The following is a 12,255-nucleotide window of genomic DNA, read 5'->3' as shown; positions in this document are numbered from 1 at the left end:
CTTTGACTTCTGGAATCATCCATCTCTCCCTGCTTCAGTTTATGCTCTTAATAGACTTCTGTAGAGTAGGAATAATGATACCTGACTGTAAGATTGTTATTAGAATTAAATAAGATCACAGTTACAAAGTGATTAGTACAGTGTTTGGCAATTATACTGAGACATGATGGTTAAAAGCAGGGTTATGGATGCAAGCCAACCTGAATCCCAGTAGCCTCATACTAGCTGAAAGACCTTGGGTGTGCCACCTAAGAGATCTGAGCCTTGGATTTCTTTCTTTGTTTGTTTTAAAGATTTTAAGTAATCTCCACACCAAATGTGGGGCCCAAATGCACCACCCTGAGATCAAGAGTCACATGCTCTCCCTGTGTGTGTGTGTGTGTCTGTCTGTCTGTCTGTCTACCAACTGAGCCAGCCAGGTACCCCCAAGCCTCAGATTTCTAATTGGAGAAACAGATTCCATAGCACTCCTAAGGCCACAAGTCAGAGATAACCAGTTTGCATTTTGCCTTCCAGGCATTTGGATATATATATAATTTTTAAAAATCTGATACATGTTTTTATAGTTTTGTATCCTTTCTTTTTTTTTTTAAAGATTTTATGTATTTATTTATTCAGAGAGAGAGCATGAGGGGGGAATAAGGAGAGGGACAGAGGGAGACAGAGAATCTCAAGCGGGCTTCCTGTTTAGCATGGAGCCTGATGCAGGGCTAGATCCCACAAACCAGAGATCATGACCCTAGCCGAAACCAAGAGTTGGATGCTCAACCAGCTGAGCCACCCAGGTGCCCCAGTTTTGTATCCTTTTTAATGGAACTCTTTAGAGGCATAATTTTTAATGGCTCTCATTGTTGTGTTAAAATGAGTTAAAAGTAACTCATATTTCTTTGTAAAAACAAAATATTAAATTGCAATCTACCAGCAATTAATAACTAAGCCATAGAGGAATCATATGGATTAATTTCTCGGTATCGATTTTGAAACCTATGTGTTACGGGTGGAATTGTGCCTCCCCCCACCCCTGAAAGAGATATTTTGGAGTCCTTAATCCCTGTACTTCAGATCATGACCTAATACGGAGATAGGGTCTTTACATAGGTACTCAGGTTACAGTGTGGTCATTAGAGTGGGCCCTAATCCAGTATGACTGGTGTCCTCATAAGAAGAGGGAAATTTGGACACAGAGACAGACACATTCACACACACACACACAGACACAGACACACACACACACACAGGGAGAATGCCACGTGAAGATGAAGACAGAGACAGGGGTGGTGCAGCAGAGGCCAAGGAATGTCAAAGGTTGCCAGCAACCCACCAGAAGCTCAAAGTGAGGCATGGGAGAGATTCTCCCACACAGCTCTCAGAAGGAACCAACCCTTACTTCACCTTCGTCTTGAATTTCTAGCCTCCAGAACAGTGAGACAATAACTTTCTCTTGTTTAAGTCACTCCATTTGTGGTACTTTGTTACAGCAGCCCTGACAAACCAATACATTACCTGCTGCTAAGAATTCTAAGGACCGGGGCGCCTGGGTGGCTCAGTTGGTTAAGCGACTGCCTTCGGCTCAGGTCCTGATCCTGGAGTCCCCGGATCGAGTCCCGCATCGGGCTCCCTGCTCGGCGGGGAGTCTGCTTCTCCCTCTGACCCTCCCCCCTCTCATGTGCTCTCTCTCATTCTCTCTCTCTCAAATAAATAAATAAAATCTTTAAAAAAAAAAAAAAAGAATTCTAAGGACCTGTGTGCTACCAAGTTTGTGTCTTGAAAACAGTTTCCAGGGTTGCGCTATCTAGTTCATCTCATTTAGGTGGGTTAGTAAAATGAAAACAAAGAGCAGCTGGTGACGTCTAAGGGAGCATAGTTATCTGCCACACATTCCGGATGACTTAACTACTCCATTATCTCAAAATCTTTTTCCCCCCAAATCTTTTTATTACAGAAAATTTCTAAGAAAAATATAATGAGCTTATTTAAGTATTGCTGAGATTCAATATTAGTCACACATGGTCAATTTTGATTCCCCCACTCAAACCCTCCCACATCAAATTATTTTGAAGAACATTTCAGACTTTATCTCATTTTTAACAGCTTTATTGAGATCAAATTAACCTGCCATATAGTTCACCTCTTTCGTGTAAAACTCAAAATGGTTTTTAGTATATTTACAGAATTGTGCAACCATCACCATAATCTAATTTTAGAACATTTTCATCATCCCCAAAAGAAACTCTGTATTCATTAGCTGTCATTCTCTATTCCTCTCTCAAGCTCCCAATTTTATCTGTAAATATTTCATATGTGCTTCTAGAAAGGTAGGAACTATTTTAAAAATACATAACAATATTATCACATATAAGCTTTTTTAAACAATAATTATTTAATATCAAAGATAAAATCGTGGTCACATTTTCTTGACTACTCTGTATTTTCAGCTTGCTTGAACTAGGATCCAAATAAAATCCTTACATTGCACATTATAATTGCTTGATATATCTGTTAGTTTTCTCTTCATCTATAGGTTCTCTCTCTTTTTTTTTCCTTACAGATTTTTATTGAAGAAAATAGGTTATTTGTTCTATAAAGTTTGCTAGGGTCTGGGATTTTCTGATTGTATCCTTGTGTCATTATTTGCCACTGGATCTGGGATTTCAATCAGATTCAATGGTTTTTGTTTGTTTGGGTAAGACTACTTCATAGGGGGCACATGGGTGGCTCAGGTGGTTAAGCGACTGCCTTCGGCTCGGGTCATGATCCTGGAGTCCCAGGATCGAGTCCCGCATCGGGTCCCTACTCAGCAGGGAGTCTGCTTCTCCCTCTGACCCTCCTCCCTCTCATGCTCTCTATCATTCTCTCTCTCTCTCAATAAATAAAAATCTAAAAAAAAAAAAGACTACTTCATAGGTAGAAGCGTTGTGTCAAAATTTCTTTAAAATTTTCTTTTATAGTGAAATACATCATACCTGCAGCAGTGTATAAAAATAGTTATATAGTTTAAAAAAGAATAATAAAACAAACATCCAGCATCCATTGCAGGTTAAAACAGTAAGAGTATTGCCAGGTCCTTAGAAATACCCAGCCTGCCTTCTCTAATGAAATCTCCAATTAAATTCTTCTCTTCCCACCCCATTCTAGAGATAAGCACTATCCTGACTTTTGTGATAATTATTCCTTCAACTTTCTTTATACCCTTTATGAATATATTCCTAAAAAGAATATTGTTTGGTTTTGCCTTTAGGTCTATTATTCCATGATTTGCCTAACAGCTCCCCCCCCAACACTGTTTTGAGATTCATCCATTGCTTCAGATAACTGTAGTTCATTCATTTTTACTGTTATATAGTATTTCTTTTTTTTTTTTAAGATTTTATTTATTTATTTGACAGGGAGAGACACAGTGAGAGAGGGAACACAAGCAGGGGGACTGGGAGAGAGAGAAGCAGGCTTCCCACCGAGCAGGGAGCCCGACTCGGGACTCGATCCCAGGATCCCAGAATCATGACCTGAGCCAAAGGCAGACGCTCATCAACTGAGCCACCCAGGTGCCCCAGTGTTATATAGTATTTCATTATATGAATATACTAGCTTATTCTTTTGTAGTGGATATTTAGATTGTCCCCAATTTTTTGACATTACAAACAGTAATGCTATGAACATTTTTGTTCATGTCTCCTTGTGCATGTGTGTAGAATTTCTTTAAGGCATATATATATATATACCTTCTCTAAGGCATATATATATATATATATATATGCCTTAGAGAAATACAACTTGTTTGTCTCTTTGCTTGTTTTGTTTCCTAAATTCCACATGAGTGAAATCATATGGTATTTGTCTTTCTTTGTCTATTTCACTCATTTGTTATTTGACTAATTTCCTTCCCTCTTACCACTTCTCGTAGAAATTTCTGCCTTGTGCCCAAGATTCTTTGAAGAAGCATCATATCTTCATGATTTTGTGTTCTTGAACCTTGCTCCACCCAAGCAGATATTCTGCAAACTTGGAATCATCAGTTTCTTTTAAAGCTTGCAGTAATCAATTTATAAATAAAAGGTAATGCATTTTGGAGCACTGGGTGTTATGCACAAACAATGAATCATGGAACACTATATCAAAAACTAATGATGTAATGTATGGTGATTAACATAACAATAAAATTTTTAAAAAGGTAATGCATTTGATCTTGGCAGTTAGAAGGCTTACAGCCCATTTTTCTTCTCATTACTAGCCTGCTTCATTGCTTTTATCTCTTCATGCCTCACTTAACTCATGCCTCTTCCTCTAGTTCTTTGTTGGATCCAAGGTAGACACCATTTTTAAAAAACTATTAATTGTGATAAAATGCACCAAGATGATATTTACCATCTTAATCATTTTTTTAAATGTACAGTTCAGTAGCGTTAAGTACATGCAGATTGTTGTGCAACCAATCTCCAAAACCCTTTTCATCTTGCAAAACTGAAACTCTGTACCCATTAAACACCAACTCTCCATTCCCCCCCTTCCCTCCCACCCATGGCAATCACCATTCTACTTTCTGTCTCTATGAATTTGACTGCTCTAGGTACCTCATACAAGTAGAATCATGCAGTGTTTGTCTTTCTGTGACTGGCTTATTTTACTTAGCATGTCCTCAAAGTTCAACCACATTGTAGCACGTATTAGAATTTCCTTATTTTTTTTAAAGTCTGAATAATAGCTCTTTGTATGTATATACCACATTTGTTTGTCCATTCATCTGTAGATGGATATCTGGGTCGCTTCTACCTTTTGACTATTGTGAATAATGCTGCTATGAATGTGGGTGTACAAATCTCTCTTCGTGACCCTCTTTCAGTTCTTTTGAGTGGAACTGCTGGATCATATGGTAATTCTATTTTTACTTTTTTGAGAAACTGCCATACTGTTTTCCACAGTGGCGGCATCATGGGAGACACTTTTGTTTCCGTCATACCCTATGGGGTAAAAATTATTGTGCTATAGACTACCGCGGAGAGAAAGATTGTATGACCAAGAATGAACACTGCCAATTATCATGCTTTATTAGAAAATTATTTACATAATTAAAAGCATGGAATTCCTAGAATTGGGATTCACCTTATAAACCATTTGGTCCCCTCCCCTCATCTACAGGTGAGTTAGCGGGGACTGAGAGGGCAAGCGGCTTGTGAGGTCAAAGGGCTAGCTAAGGGAAGACTCAGAACCGGCATCCAGGGTTTTCCAATCTTCAACTTACTGCAAAGAAAATAATTTTCAACTGGAGATATATATTCGACGAAGAACAAGAATTATGGAATGGATAATTCAAAACATCCTCTGTGTGTTTTGCTTTTGTTTCTATGGCTGGTTTTTAGCCTTCCTGATTGCCTTGGTTGACATTGAAACCGAGCTTGCCTTTCTCGTTGCCGCTATTGACTAGGTCCTGAGCATCCTTGGAGATGGAGGGGGAGACAAAGAAAACCAGTCCGTAATTAGGATCCACTGAGTTCGAAATACGACCGCCTGCTCTTCCCGCGCTACCCAGGGCTGCGGGTGTGTGGCGCGGATTTAGCTGCCATCCCGGGGCCTCAAAGAACCCCGCGCACGAGGAGGACGGTTTTTGGCTCTCTGCTGTCCCCAAGCTCCGGGATCCATACGGGAGGGTTCAGGGACTCCCGGGGGTGGGGGGGAGGAGAGCAAGACAGAGCCCTTGCCGCGCCCCCTCCCCAGCCACCGCGACGCAGCTCCGACCACTTCCCCGGCGGAACGGCGCCCGATCTCCCCCGTCACGGTCGGGGAGCTCCGGGCGCCGCGGAGCGCGGGCTGCGGACCACGGCGGGCACGTGGGCTCGGCCGCAGCGCTGCGCCAGGCACCGGCTCCCCGGCTCGGCCCAACCTCTCGGCTCCCGCCTCGGCCCCTGCCGGTGGGGAGAGGGATCCTCCCCTCTTCCACTTTGCACCAGTCCGAGGGAATTTGCGGTCGGTGACGCGCATCCTTAAGCGAGCCACCTGCAGCGCGAGGCGCGCCGCTCTCGGCGGCATCGCAGGGCTGGGCCGGCGCGGCCTGGGGACCCCGGGCTCCGGAGGCCATGCCGGCGTGGGCGCGCCGTGGCGGCCGGCTGCCGCTGCTCGGTAAGGCCCCGCACGCCCGCTCGCAGCCCCCCCCAGCCCCCGGCGCGGCCCTCGCCCCCACCCCGCACTGTGGACCCGGGCGCGCGCCTCCCGGTCCCCGCCGCCTCGCTCCTCCCGGAGCTCGCTCTTCCCTCGCTCCCGCGCCCCTCCCCTCTTTCGCGCCCTCCCGGCTCGCCCCGAACTTGTCCGCGGCCCCCGCCTGCCCATCCCACGGCGTCCTCCCTCTTTTCTAACGCCGCCGCTCCGGCTCGGCCCGCGTCCCGAACGGCGGCCTCCCGACGCGCTGCCCGGGGCCGGGGCCGGGGCCGCGGCCGCGCCAGCCGCCTGCCCCTCCCGGCGCCCGCGCCGCCGCCCGCTCGGCCCCCGCGCTGGGTGGTGGGCTGTCCGCCCGAGGCCGCGGCCCGGACGGTGGCCCCAGGTGGCTCCGGACCGCGCCTGGACCGACCCCGGAGACCGGAGACTCCCGGGTGGCGTCTTGGACTCTTCTTTTGAGGTTCTGATTTACGGAGTGAACTCTGAGGGGGAAAGGCGCCCGCGTTCTCCCCCAGAATTAGTCATCCCGAGTTAACGACCCCCACCCGCGCCGAATTTTGGTGGGACCAACGAATAGCTACTTCGGAAATGTTATGGAAACAGGATTTACATATGAAAATACTAGCTGCCCCTTCTAACTATACTCGATTTTTATCCCGGCATTAAACCCCAAGGGGGTTTTCAAGGACTCAGCTGACTGTTCCCAAATAATCTCCTGGATGGCATAGTCGGCAACGTGAGGAAAAAAAAAAAAAAATCCCCTTTAGATCCATCTCATCGATTCGGAAAGATAAGAGGGTTGGTTTGCATTTAGGGTGAAGGAGACATTTGTGGGAGCCTTGGATCCATGTCCAGTCCTGCAACCTTGGGACCGGCACTCACCGCCCCCGCCCCGGCGTCCTCCTCGGTCTCAGTCCAGTGGGGGTGCCCGGGTGTCTCCGCCAGCTCCAAAATTCGAGCATTCTAACTTGAAGTCTTTGTGGTACATAGAGAAACTATTTTCATAATAGATGTGCAGGAATTATGTCCAATAGCTTTTTGTTAAAAATAATTCAGAATTAGTAAGAAATGTAACATAAGGGGGAGAAGAGTGGGAAAACAGACCTTTTGCATTTCTTAAACATTTACCTTTGCTAATTGGTAAATATGTACATTTCAAATGGACCGTACAGTATGTTTTTCAGTCTATTAATACAAAAAGCTGGCTCTCTGTTACGTATGACATTAAGTAGTAAGTGAATTTTTCAATAGCATACAGAGGCTTACAAAGATTCGTACTTGCAACTATATTTAAACTGCACTGAATTCCTTTATATTTAGGAACAATCTCAGAAATTTCTACATCTCGTTCCAGATTTTTCTAAATGAGGTATAATTTGCATACAGCAAATATGCACCCATTTTAACAGCACGATTCCATTAGTTTTTATATGTGTATGTACCTACAGAACCTTGGATATAGATAGCAATTCTACCCCCACCCCCTCTCAGTCAATATCCCCCCAAAGGTAGCCACCACTCAGACTTTTAATACCATCCCTTTTCCTGTTTTTTGCCCTTCATGTAAACCAAATCATCCTATGTACTCTTTTATGTCCAGCTACTTTCACTCAACTTTGTGATTAGGAGATTCAACCTTGGTCTCAGTAGCAATGGGTTGTTTATTTATTTATTATTTTTTTTTAAACTGCTGAGTGCTATTCCTAAGTATCAGTATACTATACAATTTATTTATCCATTCCATTGTTGAAGAACATTTAGGTTGCTTCCAATTTTGTTCAATTAGGAATGACTCTGCTGTGAACATTGTTTTACATGTTTCTGGGGGACATAAATACTCATTTTTTTAGGGTGCTACCCACCAGTAGAATTCCCAGATCATAGATTCAGTTTTGGTAGAAACTGTCAGTTTTCCAAAGTGGCCCTACCAACTTACATTCCCTCTGGCAGCTTTTGGGAGTTCCAGATCCTCACATCTTTACCAATACTTGGTATTACAGATTTTCTTGAGCAAAGGAGCAGAACGTGAGAAACTTAAAGTGAGGACTTCAAAATATTTAAAAACTTTAAATTCCTTGAATTATAAGATGCAACCCCCATTTCCCTTATATTGTTGGCTCTACCTCTCATGAATAATGATGAAGCTTTCTAAGTAGGATTTAAAGAATGGAAACGTGCTCTCCACGGTCTTAACTGCATTATGTGCTGAGACTGGAGAAGAGGAGGGGGATTTTCAATATTTCAATTGGTATGATGTTGTCTCCTTCATTCATGTCGGAAAATTCATAGTCAGAGCCTTGAATTACACATTTTATTGTCATCCTCCGCCCTTGTTGCTTTTCTTGCTTTATTTGCCTTCTTGTGAACCACTAGCCTGAGGGGAGATGATTCAGGAGGAGGTGGAGGGAAGGGACGCTGGGCAAAAAATAAGTTTGGATTAGATGGGACACCAGACTTGGTGGCCTGATAATCAGATCCTCTTTGATTCTAAAAGTCTAGGTCTAGTTGTTGCTGTCATATAAGTTTAGATCGGCTGTCCATTTCTCCTTAGGTACTTCACATCGACCCATAGTAAATTATCTCTGAGGCTGAGTTGTGAACTCTTTGCCTTCCATGAAAGAGTGGCTCTACTTTTTATAACTAAAAAGGCACTCTCAGGAATTCTTGGTTATTAATCAAGATTTTGTCATTGTTGTTGAGTTCTCCTGTCATTGAACTGCAGAACAATCAGGAGATCAGATAGTAAATGTGGAGGAGGAAGACTTTACTTATATTCCAGTGAGGACTTTGGGTAAGAAAGTTGAGGAGGAAGCATGCATAAGAAAGAAGAACATTTTTTTATCCGATAAAATTTTATTGAACACGTATTTCTGTGCTGGGCACAAGGGGTACAAGGATGAGAGAGACTGAGGATAAAGGAACTTACATATAATAGCTAATTCTGTTCTATTTAAGAAACGCATGGTCAGTGCCTTTCCCCAGGAAAAGCACTTCAGCACAAAGCTGCCTTTGAGTTAGTTAAACCTTCCAACACGGTTCTTCTGACCACTAAATATCTGTAGATGAAAAATAGCATGCTTCCATGAAGGAAACTTCAACCAACTCACAATGGGAATCCCAGGTTTTTTGGTTCCCTCAAACCACTTAAACGTACATATACTGTATTTAATGGTTGTGGGAAAGAAACTGCTCTTCCATTGAAACTAAAACAAATGGACTGTTCTAGAGTTCAATATGGCCATCTTTTAGGTCTTGGGAAGAAGACATTTCCTAAATGGTTCCTTGAGCAAAGCTTATCCACCTCACTTTTCTCCCAGAGAGCATCTCTCTCCCTTGCGAAGCCCACAGGAAGTCTCAGTGCTAGCACTTTCTCCACAGTTCTTTTTGTTCCTGTCATCTTGTCACTCTTCAGTGAAACTCAGCAAGCAGTGTGACAAGAGCCCTTAACGTTCAATGTTCAAGATTACAAGTGTGCCGACTCCCTAGACACCCACCAGATACTGCCTTCATCTTTGGGTAAAGATTCTGATTTGACAAAAAGCAAATAACCTCAAAAGTATTGTATCGTATCATTTTTCTTAATGTTGAAAGGGACCTTGCAGAGACAGGAGTAAGAATTTGGGGGGGCGGATATGAGGGATTGAAAATTAGCTTAGCCTGCTTTATAATTTGTGTATCTTGGTCTTGCCCCCGTGTCCTATCCTTCATTCACTCTGAAATAACAGACTCTTGTGAATCTCACTGTAGGTGGTTTGTCTGAGTAGAGCTTCTTGGTTTTTGTCAGGTGACATGGTGATCTTAAGACTTTTCCATGACTCCCAAAAGAGCCTTAGCTACTGCTGAGTTAGGTAGCCATAGTCATGTGGCCAAAGGTTTTTCTCTTTCGGAGGGGGGTGGCCTATGAGCTTTATATGTAGGTGACTTATTTACATGTGGTTGCTACCTTCTATGGCCATACGATCAGTGGTCCTCAAGTGATAAAAGCTTTTGTAGAACTCACTGAAGGTGGTTAATTAGAATCATGCAGTTTTGTTCTATGGGTACCAACACATGTGGAGGAAATTTAAAAATAATATGAAATACACACACGCTGTTCTTTTGTGGCTAGAGGAATTGCATAAGATCCTAAAAGAGGAACTATTGTTATTTTTTAGGTTTAAACAGTAAAATATTTTTTTCGCTGCTGTCATTATAAGTCAAATGGTAGCCAAGAGTCCTCCAAAAAATTATTTACAGTCTACACTAAAACAGGATATTGTCATTATTTCTACAAACTGTTATGTTTGGATTATAAGATACTCACTGAACTCCATCTTCAAATGCTTTGCTACTTGAGTTAGGATTTTCCTAATGGTAGGGATTCTGTTCTTGGAGGCAATGCAGATAGATAGATATATTAGGAATAACAAGACAGTTAGGAAACATGTGTTCTTTCCTCTGGCAGGGAATTTCTCTGTGCTTAAGTTCCTCATTTGTAAAAAGGAGATAAGCAGTCTCTTACTCCTTCATCAGATAATTCCTGTAAGGTACAGCTGCATTCCTTGTTAGGCAGGTGCTTTGCAGAAAGGGAAGTATATAACGTCTGAAGAAATCATTAGGATTTAGAGTCCCAGGATTTTCCTCCTTCCCTTCTTAGACACTTTTGAGCACTGTGTCTAGGACTTGTGTAAGTCCCCCGTAGTACTGGTTCCTGCCCTCAAAGAGCTCACAGTCTAATGTTGGGGGTGTTGGCAGGAAAACGTCAGGCATATTAAAGGGAAATTGCAGTGCAATTTTGGAAATATGCACAGAGACTGATGCTGTAACCCAGACTGAGAAAGTAAGGCAAGGGTTCCAAGCGGAAGTCCTGCCAGAGCCGGGACTAGAAAGATAAGGAAGAGTTGACAGGGAAAGGGGAGGAGAAGGACGTTCCAGGCAAACTGGACAGCAAGGAAAAGGTAGAGAGGTAAGAAACATGCAGTAGATGGAAAAGTATAGCTCCATTCTGGGTTGCTGACACACAATGTACAAGGCTTCTGGGACAGAGTAGCTATCATTTGAAAGGTTGTGATTCAGAAAATTGTTGGAAGACTGTTCAGTGGATAGCTTTCAGAAAACATTCTGGGTTACCAGAGGCTCTGTGTGTAATGTGTAAGGAGTGTTTTGGTGATGTGATGAGGGACTCGGACTTTATCATGTAGCCCAAGAGTTTCTGGATGGAATTCGGTTATCCACTGTATTCATCAGGGTGTGTGTGTGTGTGTGTGTGTGTTTTGGAGAGAGGATTAATTGTATTCCTCAGATTTTTCAAAGGGGTCTGTGACTTAAAGAGTAAGCACCATTGCTGTAGGTTGTTGAGGGGTTAAGCAGAGGGGTGACATGCTCTGATGCGTATTTTAGAAAGAGATTTCTGTAGACAGGATGGATGTCAAGCTGACGGGTCCACGGCAGGGAGGCCAGCTAGGAACTTGTGGGCAGTCGCCCAGGCCAGAGATGACCAGAGCTTGAATTGGGGCAATGGAACTAGAGATGTAGAGCTGCACATAGATTTAGGAATTACCAAGAGGTTAAAATGTCAAGGCTTGGCAACGGCCTGGCTGATGGGAAGTGAGGGAGGGGAGGAGTCAAAGATGGCTTCTGGGTTTCTGGCTTCGGTGACAGTAGCTTTGTTGCCACTACCTGAGAGGGAAGAGAAAGGAGAGGGTAGGTTTAGGAAGGACAAAGGAGAGTTTAGGAAGGACAAAGTGGGTTTAAGGTTCCTGGGGCTGCCCAGATATGTAGCGATACACACTGGAGGGACGAATTCAAAACTCATGAGCAAACAGATGGCAGTTAAAATCGTGAGAATTTTCAGAAAAAAGAGCATAGAATGAGTGGAGGGGATGAGACCTTAGGGCTACCCACTTCTAAGGACTAACACTCCTGTATGTCTCCTCCTCTCCAGTAACAGCGCTGACTCTTTCTGGCCACCAGAATGCTCTGTGTGTGTGTGTGTGTGTGTGTGTGTGTGTATGTGTTGCAGGGGGTGTTCCCCACACCAAGCAATTCTCAGACACCAGCAGATGTCCTATAATTTCACTCAATTCTGACACTATCTACCTGGAAACAGCATCAGATCCCACAGGTGAGGGG

The 12,255-nt window shown here is 43.5% G+C and overlaps 1 protein-coding gene across 1 annotated transcript in view; it reads left to right on the top strand.

Annotated features, from left to right (window-relative positions):
• The first annotated feature begins 6,056 nt into the window (after positions 1-6,056).
• The window catches only part of FLT3 (fms related receptor tyrosine kinase 3), a 72,629-nt gene continuing 66,430 nt past the window's right edge, over positions 6,057-12,255 (top strand). Inside the window, exon 1 of the mRNA XM_081814772.1 lies at positions 6,057-6,111. Coding sequence (XP_081670898.1) covers positions 6,069-6,111 — 43 coding nt within the window. The 5' untranslated portion in view covers positions 6,057-6,068. The remainder of the gene's footprint in view (positions 6,112-12,255) is intronic.

Source organism: Leptonychotes weddellii, chromosome 3 (assembly GCF_054177405.1).
Source record: "Leptonychotes weddellii isolate Sample4059 chromosome 3, ASM5417740v2, whole genome shotgun sequence".
NCBI classification, from domain to species: Eukaryota; Metazoa; Chordata; class Mammalia; order Carnivora; family Phocidae; genus Leptonychotes; species Leptonychotes weddellii.
Note: the sequence above shows the minus strand (reverse complement) of the source record. Positions and strands in the feature narration are given on the sequence as shown.